Source organism: Anser anser, assembly GCF_964211835.1.
Source record: "Anser anser genome assembly, chromosome: 1".
NCBI lineage: Eukaryota > Metazoa > Chordata > Aves > Anseriformes > Anatidae > Anser > Anser anser.
This window is the reverse complement of record NC_139720.1, coordinates 99,093,403-99,110,885: the sequence shown is the minus strand read 5'-3', so window position 1 is coordinate 99,110,885 and position 17,483 is coordinate 99,093,403. Positions and strand designations below refer to the sequence as shown.

The window sequence follows — 17,483 nt, the reverse complement described above, 5'->3', positions numbered from 1 at the left end:
GGTGTTGAGGCTGTTTTAAAAGAGAGTCTGTCATCAAATTAGACTAAAACCTGAGCTGGGAGTCTTTGCTGTGGCCTTGTCTAACGTGAGATCTGTGAAGAAGTTTCAGTCTGAAACTGCTAGATCAGGGATGAGGTTCCTCCAGCCCAGCCTCCCGGCAAGGGCCAAGGCAGCTTCTTCTGGAAAAGATGCTCAGAAACCTGTGGTTGGCCTCAATGGACTAACCTATTCTTTGAGAATGTCTCCTTGAATAATCTGCGGCCAGGTAAGGCTGTAACCCTCGAGGGCAGATTACTTCTGTTTCCATCATGGCCCTTGCATTTTACTCCATATTTACTTAGACAGAGTTTTTGGAGTGCCATTTGAACAATACCTGACTCTTTTGAATTGCGCATGGTTTTAGGCCTTGGGGATCTCATGGGCAGCTCCCGTCTGTGCACGGGTAAACATCTCCTTTCTAGCAAGGCTCAACTCCTCACTTTGGAGAAGACTGTGCAGCTCCAAAGTGAACGTGACCATGCACCAACCCCATGACAATCCCAAAGCCACTTGCTTTGGCCTGGCCTACAAAGATGGAGAGGCGAGGTGGGTTCTCCAGCACCTAATCACACATCATACAACCATCACGAGTCCAGGGCACACACAGATGGCTACCACTGGCACATGGCAACTCATCCAGCTGCCATCCTACAGAAACAGTTTGGGCTCAGACATTGCTCAGTCACCACAGCTCAGGTCCCCACCTGAGCACATGAGGCTCTTCCAGGTACAGAGCTCTTCCTGCTTTGCTTTCCAGGTGGCAACCCTCATCACAGTGTGGAAAGGGTTTTTGGACACCTCCAAGTCGCGTCTCGCCACCTCCTTCTTCCTCTCCAGGTCAGCTCCTGGTTCTCTTTGTGCTCTCCTGCCCTTCCCAGTGCTAACGGGGTCAGGCCTGAAGGGAAAACGTGCCAGGCCTCTGCAGCTGCCTCGCAATGAGTCCCCAGATCAGAAGGACGACAGGCACCTGGCTGCTCTGAAACGACACCGGCTGAAACGAGGAGCCTCAGAAGCCAATTTCCCAAATAGGCTCCTCAGTTACAGTTCCCATCTGATCTTTGTGTTTGATCATATTTCCCTAGGAGCCTTACTATACCCTAACGAACATCATGTCTTTATTTAGCTGTCAGGCAGAAAGGAGGGTGAAGCTGGAGGGTGGCTCTCCTCCAGACACTGCTGCGAGCTGGAGACATCACAGGCTCTTCCCTCAAGTCCACAGGGAAACACTTGTGTGTTATGTTCAGTACCAGGGGGCTGCACACGGAGCTAACAAGCCTTGCAGCAACCCGAGTGTGGTGCAGAAGCCCACAGGAGGGCTGCCAGAGGCAGGTCCACCTGGCTAGCCAAGGGTTGAGCTGGCTGAGCCCCGAGCTTTGCCCATCAGCATGGCACCAGGAAGAGAGAATAGACCTTGCTCTTAAAAACCCTGGTTGGCCAACCAACAAACACAGGCCTCCAGGCTTTCCAAAGCAAAACACTTGGAGTTTGGGCTAGGTAAAAATGATACGGCTCATCAGCTTTTGCTTGTTCCAGCAAGGAACAGCAATACTTTCAGCCAGACCTTTGGAACCAGTTTGCAAGGGAAAGAAATTTACAAACCCTAGCAGTCCATAAAATCAAAACTTAACAGGCAGAAGGTGACTAAGGGTTAGCCGAAGTCCAGGAGTATCGAGCTTCCTTAGCTTGTCTCTGTATTTTTGGCAGAGACTATTCTACCTTTCCCTTCTCTCCAAAGCAGCCTGGAATTTGAATTTTCACATATAATGAAAACACTTTGCAAAAGAAATTGAGTTTCAGCTCAATTAAAATGTTTTGTTTCACCTTAAAAACAAAAGCCTAAGCTGCTTGACAATGAAGTATTGAAATGGAGCATTTCAATAACTCGGAGATGTTCCTGTTTTAAATTACCTGTGTGTGGGGATATGCGGGCGTACAGTCAAAAGCAGCTCACATGCAGCTGCAAGGACAGCGAACAGCATGGCCTGTGAGCCATCCTGCTTTGGGTATGCTATGTCCTAGGAGGGCTGATCAAAATCCTCGTCATGGGTATTTCTGAGACATGCCAAAGCTATAAGATGTGCTTGACAAGTGCAAAGTGATCCTACTCCTGGTGCCCATACTTTTTCCTCAGGCAGCTGCTGCTAGCCACGCTTGGAAACAGCATGCTGAATAAACAGCACTTTGGTCTAATAAAGTTGTCACAAAATTGCATATAATGCTTTGCTCCGTCACGTACAAGAGTCTCTTCCAGACCATCTGTGCCTCAGTACAGGATAGCGCCGTGCTACCTGAGCTTGAGGTGCCACAGGAGGGTTGGGTCTGTGCCAGGCTGTGTCCTGCTGCCACCAGACCACCTCTGCTTGAGCTCCACTGCTTGACACTTGCTTGGGTGCCAGCAGCTGGATGTACCCTGCCAAACACCACTGCTCGTGCCATTTTAGATGCTTGGAACAGAAAATGGACAAATATTTGGGGGACCACCAGTTCCACGGGGCCAGGGAGTGCTCCCATCAGTGTAAATGCACATGTTTACACCAGGCTGAAAAGTTTACAGTGGAGTCCAAGCAGAATGCCCTCACTGCAAATAGTGCCATCCCCATATCACAGAATCACAGCGTCATTGAGGTGGGAGGGCACTTCTGGAGGCCATCTGGCCCAAACCTCCCTGCTCGAGCAGGGACACCCAGAGCAGGTTGCCCAGGGACATGTCCAGGTGGCTTCTGAAGATCTCCAAGGAGGGAGACTCCACTTATTGCAAAGTGAGCTCCAAAGACGATGGATCTGAAGTCCAATACATCTCTACTCACCCACAGGCTGGGGAGATGACATGGAGAGGCTGGAGGCAGAGCTCAATCTGACAGCCCCTAAAAACAGGTGGAGCCACTCAGGAGGCAGAGCTGCTGCAGGCAGAGCACGACTGCCCTCTCTCCTAGCACTCTCACAAGTTTTTCTGGGATCAATAGCCAGGGGTCTCAGTTCAAGTCAAGGGTCAAGTGTTTTCATTAGCTTCAGAAGTTGTGATAACTTCTTTGTGCAACAGAGGCTATTACAGAAACATCTCAGCTGGGCAGGGATGCCTTTAGAGCACTCCTGGCTCTAGTTCTGCATTATTTCCCTTCATCTCCCTGCATAAGTCCCCTCCAAATGAAATGTGGGACCACAACCTTTCTAATCCATCTGTGATGTTTAAACTTGCATCGCAGCTAATACAAACGAGATGGAGAACGCAAGTAACACAGCATATTTTAGTTACCTTTGAAAATTACGCAAGCCCAAAAGCCAAAAGTTCCCTCCATCTGAACTCTGGAGAGCTGGTGATATGGACGGAGACTTGAATCTTGCACCCGTCCGATCCAGGTGCTCCTAAGTGGCAATGCCCTGCTGATGGCAGAGGACGGGCTGGCTGCTGGACTTGAGCTGCTAGCTGCCTACAGGTCCCAGGGCATCAATTCTGCCCAACCTGCCACTCGCTCTGCTGTCACTGAGGTAGCTGATGCTATTTTCACCTTGAATTGATCTTCAGCTCTGCTGCTTGAACCATTTTCTACCCGACCACATGCTCTTGCCTGCAGTTTCATGGAAAACCAGGGCAGACAGCATAGCAATGGCATAGACTGGTGGCACATTGGGGCTTAGGTGCCAAGCCATGAAACACAGGGGAAACCTGGGCAGGTAGAGAGGGCCAGGTGCAGGTGGGCTCCATGTGGCTCCTTGCTCCGGGGCCAACTCTATTTCACCAGCAGCCACAAGAGCTCAGTTTCCCGGCAGCTGGCTCCGTGCATTTGCATTCAAGCCTTGTGTGCGATGTGATTTAGGGTCCTGAAGAAAACCTTGGTCCTTTGGTGTCAGTTGGTGGGTGCATGGGGGGGCTGGTGGGGAGATGGAGCAGCCCATCTTGCAGCCCACAGTGAAACAGGAGGGCTCGGTGGCGGCAGCACCATCGGGAGGAGCCACAGCCCCTCCGTGCTGTCTGGGCTGTTTCCCAGAGGGATCGCAAGGCCGTGCAATCAGGCTCAGCTGGTAATCAGGCAAAGTCAAAACTCGCATAAAGACTAAATTATCCCTTAGTCTTTCCAGCCTAGGGGAAAGGATATTGATAGGGAGGCGAGGATGGCTGTGGGACTGCAGCTGCCACCAGAAGCCCATCCACACAGAGAAGCATCTTTTCCTGCCCCTCACCCAGCTGTCATCCAAATAGCCAGGGCCTGGTCCCCCAAGGGCCCTGCAAACCCAGAGCACCCTGCTCAGCCCCACAGCGGCACCCTGGGGGGCAATAACACCATCCCTGCCTGCCAGCGCTGGAGGAGAGCTGCCTATGGGCCCCGCTGCTTGTTCACTCATATTTGTTTCCATCAGTGCTGGGAGAGCGCACAATAGCCTGTGGCGGGCAGAGGTAAGGGTTCATGTTCAGCCTTGGGAGAAGGGGTTTATCATACCTGTAAACCCACCTAACCTACCTGTTCAAAAACCAGGGTTCTTGGAGTCAGAGATCCCTCGGAGTTACGTAAGTTGCATGTAAGCCCCAAGATTTAAATTAAAAAAAAAATAAAAAATAAAAATAAAATAATTTAATAGTAAAAAATAATTTAATAATAAATCCGGAGGTTCGCGGAGCAGCGCGGAGCAGCGGCACCACCTGGCGGTGCTGGGGGGAGCCGCGGTGCCCTCCGAGCCCGGCAGGGGGATCCCGCGGCCAGCTCCGGGAGGGGGTTTGGTCCCGTCCCTTTGTTCAACGGAGATTTCCTAAGAAAAAAAAAAATAGAGAAAAAATAAAATAAAATAAAATGTGTATTTGTGGTGGCGTTTCTGTGTCAGCTCCCTCTGCCCGGGTAAGTTCTGAACAGGCTGTGTGATGGCATCTGAAATGGGTGAAATGCTGAGGATCTTGGAAAAAAACGTGAAAAAATGTCTGTGGGCTTCGTGAGGAAAGGTGGCAGATGCGGTGTGACTGTCCACAGGCTGCTCTGTGAGCTCAGCCTTTATCTCAGGGGATACAGCCCAACCAAAATACAAATCTCAATTTGTTAGCCCACAAGAAATCACAGTGTATGCACACACTGACCAGGACATCACTTCCTCATGCTCCCCAGAGTGTCCCTCACCACTTACTGTGACAACTGAGTAAGGCAGCAGCTCCCTCTGTCCTGTATTTGTGCAGCGCCTAACACCGTGGATGTCTGCTCTCCGACACGGGCCCATCAGTGCAAGCACAAGGTGCTTGTTTGCTGTCTTCCTATTCAAGGAACAGACCCCATGAGTGACCTTAGGTTATCATCAGGGGGGTCCCCACAGCAGTAACAGCCATCCCTCCCAATGTACAGCTCCAGCTATACAGGAAGCTTCGCTTCGATCTCACCCACCAGCCTCAACGACTCGGTTTGGGCTCATCCTTTCTGATCTCACGCATGCAGCTAAGGATAACCGAGGCAACACTGGCAGGCTGACCACCACGCAGGTGGTGTGGGGTGCTATATCCGACCTCCTAGGTGGCATGAGTGCCACCAGCTCAGTTTGGTGACCCTGTCACCCTCCAGCAGCTGCTCACAGTCTTCTGACTCCAGGCTGAAGCAGAGTCACCCTCGAGCTTTAGAGTTTTGGTCCTAATTTAGGTCGCTGTGAGTGGCCACTGGGTCTGTGAGAAGGTATAACCTTGGTCAGCTACAAAAAAGGCACCCCAAAAGAGACTTTGTTAATTAGAAACCACTGATGTGTGTGCACCTGATAGTTTGTGAGACGCTGTTGATGACTGGACGCATGCTTCTGACCAGCACAGCCTACTCACCACAAGTAGTCACTAACAGAAAAGAGAACACAATCCTGTTGTATTAACTGCACCGTATCATTTGACAAGCTCTGTCTAGGCAAATCTTCAAGGACCTTCAGGAGCTGGGCTCTGATCCAGCAAAACAATGACCCATATGTTTAACTTTTAGCACAAGGGCAGACCTGGCGGGATGCAAAATTAAGCACAGGTCTAAGTGGTTTCACCTGGGTTGAGAGCTGCACAGGCTCCTACTTCAGAGAAGGTCAACACCTTGCAGCAGGGCAGCACCAGCGGGGAGAAGGATGGAGCACTGCTTCCTAACTTTCACTTATGCTAATAAATTCCCCACCTGTGTCCAGTAATTTACAGGCAAAAAGAAAAGCCAACCTACTGTCAGTGGGTAGCTATAGATAGCAGCTGGTCATAGTTCACTGGAGTTCAATCAAGTGAAGTCTCTCTGGGCCTGAGGACCGTGGGCAAACTCACACGCTCCTGTCCCTGGTGTGCAGGCAGAGGTCTCCCTATGTTTATCTGAGACACTATTTAAGTACAGGATAGACATTTTGGATAAAAATTAAAATGTTTCAATTAATATCGGAAGAAATATTCTGACTGTTTTATCTGAAAATTCTGTCAAATCAAAATGAAAATGTAGAATCCTTTCATCACAGAACCTGTGCTTTCCACCTCTGAAGGGTTTTGGCTTGTAATATTTCAATTAGCACTTCAATTAATGTAATTGAGGGTCTGCCTGAGGTGATTCTTAGTTAGCGTCCCCCTTTTTGGCTTGTGCAGTTACCTGGGTTTTGTTGCTGTTGGTACGCTGTAGGGGTAAATGATGCCACTCAGCCACACGCTTCTGTGCATGTTCACAACACACCGAAGTCAAGAGGACTTAAGTCACAAGTATTGGGGGCCTTCAGAAGATTTGACACCTAACAGACACCATTGAATTGAGCCCCATCTTGATTAATTTAGCTGCCTAAATCACTGCTTTATGGGTCTAATCTGGACAAATATTAGTCAGAATGATTTCTGATATATGAGCAACAAAAAAAATTAAAAAGTTTTGTATCTTCATGAGGCCAGCCTTAAATATCTAATTGCCTGGTTAATGCCCCAAAATCTGCTCCCTGCAAATGAAATAGTGGTCCAGAAATGACTGCAACCTGAGACTGGTCTTTAAAAGGGCATAGTGAGTCTACGGGTTTCTCCATGGACAAAATAGTAATATAAGTAGTCCAGAAAACATCACTGTTTTCCTGGCAAGGCGGGCATTTGTATCTTTGTTGAAAGATCCCTGATAGCACGAGTAATAGAAAAGGTTCTAAATCCTCCTTGGAATATTTCCCCCTGTACTAGTTTGAAATGCAGGGAACAAAAAAAAAAAAAAAAAAGAGAGAGAGAGAGAGAAAGAAAAGGATCTTTACCAAGGAAGAAAGGGGACTGGTTATATTTATCGATTGTAATATTTATTGATTTTAAGCTACCTTTGTTTCCTCCTCCTGTCTGGTAAGAACTGCAAGCAAACTGCTGTGCTAGATCACCACAGATCCTCTTTTCACATCTGACATTTGCAGAGCTGCACTAACTATCAGCAGCTCCAGATCAAGTTACTTCGTCATGGCCCTGCATACCCACACCTGCTAATCTGGGCAGCTTTGTAGGAGCTTAGTTGCAGCCTTCAGCATGCAGAATCTGCACGCAGCCACGACGGGTGGACCCAGGGAGAAGTAGCAGAGCGGAGTCTGCAGTTCTTCTTGACATGGTGCATGTGTTATGAGACCAGAGAGGCTGAAGAACCACTGTCAGCGTATAACCTCACTTCTTACCTAAGACCTGTCATATCCTCCAAGGTGACTCGTCGATCAGAGGCTCAACATAAACCAGCAGTGTGCACTTGCAGCCCAGAAAGCCAACCCTATCCTGGGGCCTTGAACTGACATTGAGCTCTCCTTCAGTTTCTCCCTGCTGTTACAGCAGCAGGTGAAAGGAGAGGTGAGTGGAGTCCTGGAGCCATGGGCACCTTGATCTCCCTCCCTTCTGGTGGCTGGCTGGGGGCCTCAGAAATGTTTCTTCCAGATAATTTTCAGTAAGGTAGAGGTAACATCACTTTTCAGCAAGTAGTCCCTAAGGAGTGAGGCAAGGTCTCCAGCTTTTGGCTAACTTTTACCAGGTCATCACATAGTTTGTGATTTTCAGGTCTTTCCTTGGCTCTTGACTGCAGGATTCATGCTATTACTGAAGCACTTACAGCTTCCATTTTTAAACAGAGAAGCTTTACCGTGGAAGCTTTCACCTCTTTTGTGGCCATAAATAAAAGCTTGAACACAGGCACCCAGAAGCTGCTATGCCAGAGAAAAATATCACAAACAAGACACTTCTCAGATCTCCTGGTCTCTAAGCTGACTCAGTGATCTGAGGGATACCTGAGTCTTTATTTCTGAATGCACGGGAATGATGTCCATGGTGGGTTTGATTCAGGCTGCCCCCAACTGCACAAAGTGCATCTAGATAAGAGAGAAGTCACAGCGGAGCAGAAATCCAAGAGCAGCAAACCTTTTTCTGTCCCCTCAGGAAACTCAGGAGCGTGCTAAGCTTGTCCAGCTCATCACCCGAAAGGAATGATGTTCCTGGTGGCACAGTGAGGCCACGCCAGCACTTCCCCAGAGGACGTCATGCTCCTGGGCAGCGTGGGAGGACAGGAGAGAGGGGGAGCTGAGCTGCCACTCGGGCACAACAGGTGTGAATCTGCTGGGCACAGCTCTGTCTGCGGCCGCTAAATTAAACATCCTCGTCACCTCCCATCATCGGGGACATTATTAAACATGCCAGTGTGCTTGCATGGCTGGGAGAAACTCGAGCGGCTCCCCAGATCTGGCCACCCCAGCCCTGCGTGGTGTGGGATCCTCGGTTTAGACCCTAGCCCAGATGGTGGGTGGAACCACCATCAGAGGTGGAACCACCTCTGGTGGTTAATGCATGCACTGGTGTGTGCAGATGGACACGGACATGCAGACAGATGCATCGGGCATGGCCAAAGCAAGGAGGGATCCTACTGATCCCACCACCTCCAGGAAAAAGGCAGGGAACTGATGGAGGTGGCTAGATGGGGCTGTGTTTGCCCTAGGGACTTCCAGAAGGGTTCTTGTATTTTATCAGTAGTCATTAAATAATTACTGTATTAGTAGTAATTGCTTTCTTAGTAGTCATTTCTGGGGTCCCCAGGCCAGAGCTCAGCCAGCACCACTCACACCCCAGCCCTGGAAGACCATCTTAGGGCCACGCTTTCATACAAGGCTTGCTCCTGGAGCACTGGAGCTCAGTGACTCTCATGGGAACATGCCTGGCCATGCTCCTGAACCAGCTCTGCTGAAAACATGGCCAGCAGCAGCTGCAACCCTTTCTCCAGCACAACAAAAATCCTCAGGCGCCTGGAGCTCGCCCAGGCCCCCTGCCTGCTAGCCTCAGTCAGTCTGGTGTCTAAGCACCTCGCAACATCTTGCTTACTTTCCTCAGGCCCTGCTGGGCAGGGCAGCATGAGAAAAGAGAGGGGAGAAAAGAGGCATGGGGGGATTTCTCCAAAGCTCCATAGGAAGCTGTGGCAGTGGAAAACTTGGACATCCACCTCCAACCCACAGCCACCTCCTGAAGCACCTGCCTGTCCCAGGGGCAACTGCTTTAACTCATCACCTGTGACATTATAGCACAGGAAGGTGACATAAAATGGCAGTGACATGCCATGACATTTGTCCTAGGTGAGAGATTTTCATCCTGTGGCATTTGGTTTTTCTGAAGCAGGGTATGTTAGAAGTACCTGGGCAAAATACTGGCCTCTCATCAGTCAGCCTGAAGTTATCGTGCGGCTTTGTGCAGCGAGACCAGCAGGGCTGCAGGGGATGCCTGTCAGATCCCAGCTTGTTGTGACTACCAGCAAGGGGAGGGTTTTACTAACCAGGCTGTTGCAACGTCAAATCTCCTATTTTCAGGTGAAATCAAGCCAGACAGATGCTAGAAAATCTCTTCCAAAGGCATTTTTTGCCCAGACAAGGCTGTGGTGTGTGGGCCTGGGCAGGCACAGCCCACTGGGCCTGCACAACCCCACACAGAGCTCCCCTGTGCCCAGTCCCACTGAGACAACCTCCTGCAGACCGCAGGCAGTGATATCACCCTACCCCATCACTGACACAGTGAATAAGCCTGGGTCTGGCTTCTTTCAGCTACTCTATCCTAGGAGAGAGGCATTTTTGCAGGCAAAAAGGTAGGCAGCAGCGGGACACCAACATGTTGCCCTGTATGCTTACCACCATGACTGAGGCCTGCAGGCAAAGAGATTATGAAATGTATTTTTTATGTATTACTTATGAAGAGTAAGTCATTTCTTCTTCCAGTATTTTTCCTTATGCCATTCATTTTCAGTTGCACTCCTTCCTACCTATTTCCATCCATGCCAATGGACCCATTCCCATTTGGCCCCAGGTGATACCTGAATTAAATCCCTTCTTGCTGTGCACAGTTTGTCAACTCACTAGGAAGCGACTTTCCCAGTCCTTCTGGGACAGTCTCACTTTGGATCAGGACACATTCAAAACTAGTTTCTGACCTCTGCAAGAGACAGATGCCAGCTGTGCTCCCAATGACCAAGAAGTGCAACCACCCCCATAAGGAGACACAGAGCAACTTTGCTGTGGGGACATGTCGTACAACAGAGAAAAGACTTCTTTTGAAATGTCAGTAAATAGAGACCCTAAGTAGCTCAGGGTGAGTCAGCTCATTGACCTTCCCTTTACAATTTCTGCGTAGTTTTGTGAGTGCTTTTTGTCTGTGCTGTATTTTTTTTTCCTCATCAGAAAATGTCAGAGGACAGGAGGGTTTATAGCATCTTCTCATCACTCAGCAGGTCTCAGGACACCTCAGCTAAAACACAGGGAGTGTCACTAGGTGCTGTATGCAAAGATCTCTGGCAGTTTAATAGAGGAACAAGAGGGATCCAGCTTCTGTCTTGTACTTGCCGCCACAGACATCACTGCATCAGCGTACAGGCAGAAAAGCACTGTGAAAGTCTTGTCACCTTTCAGGCCTTCCAACAGGGCTGAAGGGAAGGGAGAGAACTAGGTTTCTCACTCTGCAGAGCTCTCCTTGAGATGCTGGTGATCCTCTCAGTCTCCTTAGAAAGGGTCAGTGCATCTCGGAGGCTCCCATCTTAACGAAAGATACACTCGGCAAATTATTACAAGCTGTGACCTTGCTTGACTAGCTGGTGGCAAAAGTCATATTTTCTGAATACTCTTATCTTGAAAAACATGAGGTCTTAGAGGCTTGCAAAGAGATTAGCTAAAGCAGAACCTTAAATCCTGAAGCCTTGGAAAAAGGCTCACCGAAGCATTTGGATCAGCAGTGTCTAGGGAGCTGCAGAGGGCGATGAAGGTGAGAGCAGCAGCGTGCATGGGGCTGGAGGGGACAGGAGGGAGGAGCAGCAAGCATAGGTCCCTAATTTCTAGTACAAGTTGGAAAAAAAATAATCAAGATTTCTATTTCTTTCTGACTTTCCCCCAGCAGGCACCCTGCATTTCCACAAGCCTGGATAGAAGGGCTGAGACTGTCCTGCTCTGAGCACGTCCATTCTGCTGCTGCTGCTGGCTACTTATCCTGACAGAATTCAGAGGAACAAAGAAAAATCCTACTTTATTGAATGTCAGGGGTGGTTTTTCAACCTAACTCCCTGGAGCTAGGATTTTGTTGACTGAATACACTACAAAGAGCTTAGAATAGTGGATAAAACCACAGCAATATTTTCCCTTAATTCTCCCTTTCTTTGCCTGAAGTTTTGGGGCCAATTCTGCAAACTGTTTGAATAGTGTGGGTACCATCCCAGATGTACAAGTACAGAGCCCTAACATCTCATTTCTCAGAGAGCTTTCAGGTGGACAGCTGTGGGATAGTTACCTGGGGAAGAGCACTGTCACAATTTCTCAGGGCAGGACACAAAACCAGGAGACATGGTAGCAGAACAGCTGAAGTGTTTGGCTGAGGAGTCAGAGTCAGGAGGTTGAGCCTTGCAGTCAACTTTTATCAGAGACTAATGAAGGCCAGCTGTGCCAGGGAATGAGCTATCTGAGCTGGAGGCAGGCGTCCCAGGACACTGTGCTGACTATGTCATTCCCTTGCATGGTACTGGGCACAGAAACAAATATGTTGCACCCATGGGCAGTTAAATGGGATCAGAAAGACCTTACGTTATGCAGAAAGACAGCACAAAGTATTTGCAGTGATCCTGTGAGTGCAAAATCCAAGATTTCACAGAGGGGCTGGTTGTGCCCCTCATCCTCCCCTCCTAGCAGCTCCCCAGCTGCTACTGCTGCTATCCTACAGGGGAGGATCTGGCACACAGAGGAACATTACGTCCAGTAGAAACAGGCCATCTAATAAAACCCAGGTTGTCCAAATCTATAAGGTCTACACCCTGTGCTTTTTCTTTTCTGCCCCAGAATGCCCAGGTACTTAACTTCTGTTTTGAACATCCTAAAACAAGTGAATCTGGAACTGCAGATCTGTATTGGCAGGGCTACCATGAGAACATCTGCTTTGACTAGAGTTCCACTTATCGGAATTAAGAAATTCAGGTGATTGAGACAGTTGTTCAGATTTTTAGGAATTTATCCTAACTGTCTTCACAGGTTCATCCCTTTCCAAGTCAAACACGCAAATTCTGCTTCCTGGGTACAGTGTACAGACATTTAAATCACTTCTGACTTAGCAAACAATGTCCTGAACTTCAAGTGGATGCAGCTACAACTAATAAAAAAAAAATCAACACAGTAAATACCCATTGGATTTAACACTAACAGTCCCACTGAGTATCTGAGCAGAGAGACCAAGAGATGGACTCTCCATTGACCAGGAGGAAGCTGGAGGAAGTGCCTTCAAGGCAGAGGTGAAGACCAACAGTCACAGACCTTTGCTACTTATGCCACAGACAGACAGAATAGATGGGTCTGGGGCTAGCAAGGCAACACTTTTTGTCAATAAAAAAGCCATTTGATCCTTTTTTACAGCAAAAAAGAGGAGAAAATGAAAATTGGATTGCATCTATTTTTAGGCAAATGAAAAAGTTATTCAGCCTAGAGAGAAAGTGTGTCAAAAATAGCCGGAGTTATATGAAAGTGGAGCAATTGCTGTAGATCTACAAAAATAAAAGGAGGGCAAGAGCCTGGGAAATTGATTTTGAAGTAGCTGTGAACATTTCGTTTTTACAGCACTATCTGATGTGTGCCTGCTTTAAAACACACTCTGATGGCAACGGCAGCCTATTCCTGCACCCCAAATGCATGGAGTCCTTCAAAGGCAGCCGAACAATGTGGTGTGGGCCTGATCATCCCACAAGCCTGGTTCCGTGCTTCACAGCCCAAACGTTCAGCAAAAGCCTATCCATTGTCACCCACTGTGACATGAATCTTGCATCTTCCACTAAAAGCAATCAGATTTATTCAGGTTTGTCACATCTCCCTCTGAAAATGACTGTCCCTGAAGAATGGCTCAGTGGGGAGTGAATTTCAGAGGCTGTCTTGCTCCGGATCCTAACTGGATTGCTTAGGTTTCATCATCAGGGCATCAAGTTGCAAACAAATGCTAAACTCCTGAAAAGGCAAGACCAGAAATTAAGAGGTTTTGGAAATACGACAGACTTCAAAACTGTTGCCTGCAGAGTTTCAGTCCATGTGTTGTGGAAGTTGAAAGTGACATCTGTGGGGGACTCATGTTCCTGTGTCACCTAGAAGAGAGGTATAACTGCTAGGTAGCATTCATGTTTTGCCCCAAACAAACTTCAAAATACCCCAGCCATACAGTTAAATGGGACCAGCTGGTCAGGGTTTGAGCTGCCTGCACCAAGGAGGGATGTCATCTCCTCATGGGCGTGGATGGAGCAAGGCCGTAATGGAGCCACACGCAAGGAGAAGGCCTGGTGAGGCCATGTGTCTGCACATCACGTCGGCACGGGGGAGACCCGTGCCCGCTGTCAAACTCTTCTTTGCCAGCTCCTCCGAATACCTTCCCCAGCAGATCAGCGTCACCCCAGTGATGGGGCTGGCCGGCAGCCAGCTGGCCTGCCTCGCTGCCCCTGTCGCTGCCAGTCATGGGGCGGTGGTGACACCCCGCTCAGAGGAGGGGAAGAGGTGAAAGACTGTGCCACCAGATCAGGAACAGGGAAGCAGTCATGTTTTCCCATCTCACTTGCTAGGAAATGCAGCAGAGCTGCGTGGAAAGACCCTCAGGGCCAACAGGCAGGTCCCCAGAGGCTGGAAGGTGATGGTGACATCTGTCCATCACCTTGAGGAAGTCCTTTCCTCCTGCCCCAAGGCACCAGCCTGGGTCTTGCCCTTCATCCCCCTTAGAGTGATCAGGCTTTATCCGCTCGCCAGCAACATCTGGAACTCGGCAGCTGCTGTGGGCAAGGGAGGTGGCAAGGCGAGCTTCCCTCTGCTTTGGGGTTATAGCAATGAGAGTCAGGTCCCAGGGCCGGCAGATCTCTTAGTACCTCACAAGCAAGGGAAGCACTTCAGAAAAGAGCTTGAGTTCCAGCAAGCAGCTTGGGTCCATGCCCCAGGCAGCAGGAGGAAGGAGTCCCACTTAGTGCTCACCTCCTTTGCTGCCAGGGAAATGTGACTTTTCCTCTAGCGGTGCCGATGAACCTCTGAAATGGTTTAATCCGAGCTCTGCTATCCACATCCTAATCACTGCGATGCCCAAGTGGTTACAAAGAGAGACACCCTTGTTGCAAAACGCAGTCGGTGTCTTCTATTTTTGCTAAGCCCTGGTAGGATGGATCGTGCCCCGGCTCTCTGTATAAATGAAGTCCGTCCCTTCCCAAAACCTGCCTGTGTCCTCCCAGCATCGGCATCCTCCACTCCCTCCCGCACTCCCTCTCACTCACTCCCTTGCTCTCAGATGATGCAGAGTGCCAGCAAGTCCCTCAATGGTGTCATATCTGTCCTTTTTATTCATTGCAGGGTTTATTTTTAGCCTGAAACAACTGCTTCCTAAAAATGGAGTTCCTAATGACACGGGAGCCGGACACAGCTATGTAAGGTATCCAGGGCTTGGCCTGACAGCTTCTCCTGTCTGTCTTTGTTGTGAGCCCAGGACAGCAAAGTTTGCTGCTTCCCAACCGCCTTGCAGAGTTTGGACTGAACACTAGGAAGGCAGCAGAAAGAGAAACTCGGTTCAAACTTCCCCTGGAGCCCTCGGCCTCCCTCTCTTTCCAAAGGGAGAAGGAGAGAGACCTTTGCCTGCCCTCCGCTGCACTCCCAGGGCTCCCCCATGAAGGCAACTTGCTGGATTCTGGCAGGCTTTTGCCTGCTTTTCTGCTGCAAGGCAGAAGAGGGACTGAATTTCCCCACCTATGATGGGAAAGACCGAGTGATCGACCTGAACGAGAAGAACTACAAGCAGGCCCTGAAGAAGTATGACATGCTCTGCCTGCTCTTCCACGAGCCCGTGAGCTCCGACAAGGTCTCCCAGAAGCAGTTCCAGATGACGGAGATGGTCCTGGAGGTAAGCGCCGCTGCGTGTCCCCCACAGGTCAATGCCACAGCGCGCTCGGAGCTGTGGAGAGGAGCCATGGGACAGGGCAGTCGGAAGGTCTGGGAGGGGGGGGTCACCCAAAGCTCTGGGTTTGAGTTAGCCCCTGAGCTCTGTGAAGCACAGGAAAAAGCCTCTGTTATGCTCTTCTGAGTTGTTTGCTGGGAAATAGGCTTTCTGGATTGTGTGTCAGAAACCCAGGAAAATAGAGTAACCTTGCAAACCTCAGCAGCATGAACTCAGCCCAGCTGAGCTTTTCCAAATCTCAGCACAGGTCTGGGTACGCAGCAAGAAATGTTTAGGTCCCTTCTCCTTCTATGCAAGCTAGAAATCCCCTTGCTTTCTGGATGCATTCCTGTTTCCTATCCCACCAGGAGCAATCAGCCAAGAAGCCCTACCAAACTGTGCTGCAAGCGGGCGTCCCAGCTCCCCACCTCAAAAGCTCCCCATTGGTGCAGCATTAAATTGCTTTTTGTTTATCCAACACTTGGTTGCCTGCTTGGAATAAGTCTGTAGCTGCTTGTTAATACAGCCATTCACTTCTGTGCTGGAGAAAAAAAAAAGTTGTTAATTCTTTGGTGAAAGAATGATTAATTATCCCCAGTAAAATAAATCACATTAAAAATACAAAATAGATTCATAGCATTCTTTCTTGTAGCGTGGCTGTAATCTAGGGAATTACACAGCAGTAAACCTAGATGGTTAGGTGTTGATTTCCTACCAGGAGCTTAGAAATATTCCCTCAGCTAAAAGGCGCATTTGAGAAGAAAGTGAGAACTGCAGAAGAAACACATAAGCATTGTCAGACCCAGAGAAAAAATGCATTGCTCCCCTGTAATTATAGTAAATGTGAATTAGAAAAGATACCCTATGAGAGCTAGGACCTGAGAAAGTCCGAGGCAAAGTTCAAGGTCTACTGACCTCCTGAGCAAGCTTCACAACAAGAAAGGTTCAGAAACTAACCAGATTTTACTCACCTGTCAGGAAACAGTTACTTGCTCCAGGTGAGTGATCAAATAACACTTGGCAAAGAAAAAATAACCCTGGAACTCCAGCTGAAAAGTTCACGGTTGGTAGTATAATCACATTGTTATTTAATAGGATAGCTATTTCGTGCGAGAGAGATGGCAAGCATTTACTAAGTGCATATTTATAGAAACCTGACAGAAGCAGGTATTGACTGTGCACTGCTGGTTGTACTCCCCGTGACACCTATACCCCAGTTCACAATTGACCATATCAAAGGTGCAATGGCCACAACACAAAATAGCTCTTATTTTGCTGGGTTTGATTCAGCAGTGAATACGTTAACTTAGGACTCTGGTGATTTGGTTTCCAATTGCCTCTCTGCCATGGGCTTCTTATGTGACCTTGGGCAAGAGATCGAGGATTAGATCCGCAGCAGACTTTGCATAATTGTAGTGCTGCTGTCCACTAATGCTCAGCTACGAGCTAACTGTGCCACAGAACACCCTGCACTTGTGGCTTCGACCTCAAAACTTCCCCAGCACTTGCAGTGCTGATTCAGTGCATGTCTCAAAGTTTCAGTTTCCCCTGGACAGGGAACAGCTGCAGCAATCTCATAGCCCACTATGCAGAGAAAATCCAGCATAGGACACAGCCCAGCGAGGTGTTAGTGCTCCCAATTTCTATATTAACTCAACCATGGCAGCAAGCTGGGTTTTAACCTGCTCCCTCTGCTGAGAGCATTCAAAGCCTAACCTCCCTCACCTCAAGCCATAAGTTTTGTGCAGTGGGGATCGCTCTCAATCTCCCCTGCCTGTGGTAGGATGCCTTTCTGGAGCATCTCATGTGTTTTCACCTTACTGTATTGAGGATTTAATGTCTGACTCACAGCAAGATGTGCTGCTTCCACAGCCTGGAAAACTCTAAGTCCTTAGCTTTCCTTCCATAAAATGTCACTGATCTCCACCATTAGGAATAATAGGGAACCTTCATCCAACACACAGCCAGGTGTGGAGCTAGACAAAGATCTGAGTTAGGCGTCTAAGAACTGTTATCTCCTATTGCCTGATGAACACAGGTATGTGTATACATAGGAGAGAATGGACTTCATGGACATAAAGTTTTGAAAACTCCA

The 17,483-nt window shown here is 48.8% G+C and overlaps 1 protein-coding gene and 1 long non-coding RNA gene across 6 annotated transcripts in view; one reads left to right on the top strand and one right to left on the bottom strand.

The window, feature by feature from the left end:
* Positions 1–3,723: 3,723 nt before the first annotated feature.
* LOC310887511 lies at positions 3,724–12,695 on the bottom strand. Of its 5 annotated transcripts, XR_014575737.1 has the most exons (5): positions 5,917–5,947; positions 5,758–5,833; positions 5,400–5,671; positions 5,149–5,272; positions 3,724–4,782 (listed from the first exon to the last, which is right to left on the bottom strand). It is a non-coding gene; the product is annotated as an uncharacterized lncRNA (long non-coding RNA). The 5 variants fall into 5 exon arrangements; XR_014575735.1 differs by lacking the exon at positions 5,400–5,671 and having other exon boundaries at positions 5,917–5,965; XR_014575733.1 differs by lacking the exons at positions 5,400–5,671; positions 5,758–5,833; positions 5,917–5,947 and adding an exon at positions 11,750–12,695.
* Positions 12,696–14,445: 1,750 nt separating this feature from the next.
* CASQ2 (calsequestrin 2) overlaps positions 14,446–17,483 on the top strand; it is a 28,741-nt gene continuing 25,703 nt past the window's right edge. The window contains exon 1 of the mRNA XM_083813434.1: positions 14,446–15,355. Coding sequence (XP_083669560.1) covers positions 15,122–15,355 — 234 coding nt within the window. The 5' untranslated portion in view covers positions 14,446–15,121. The remainder of the gene's footprint in view (positions 15,356–17,483) is intronic.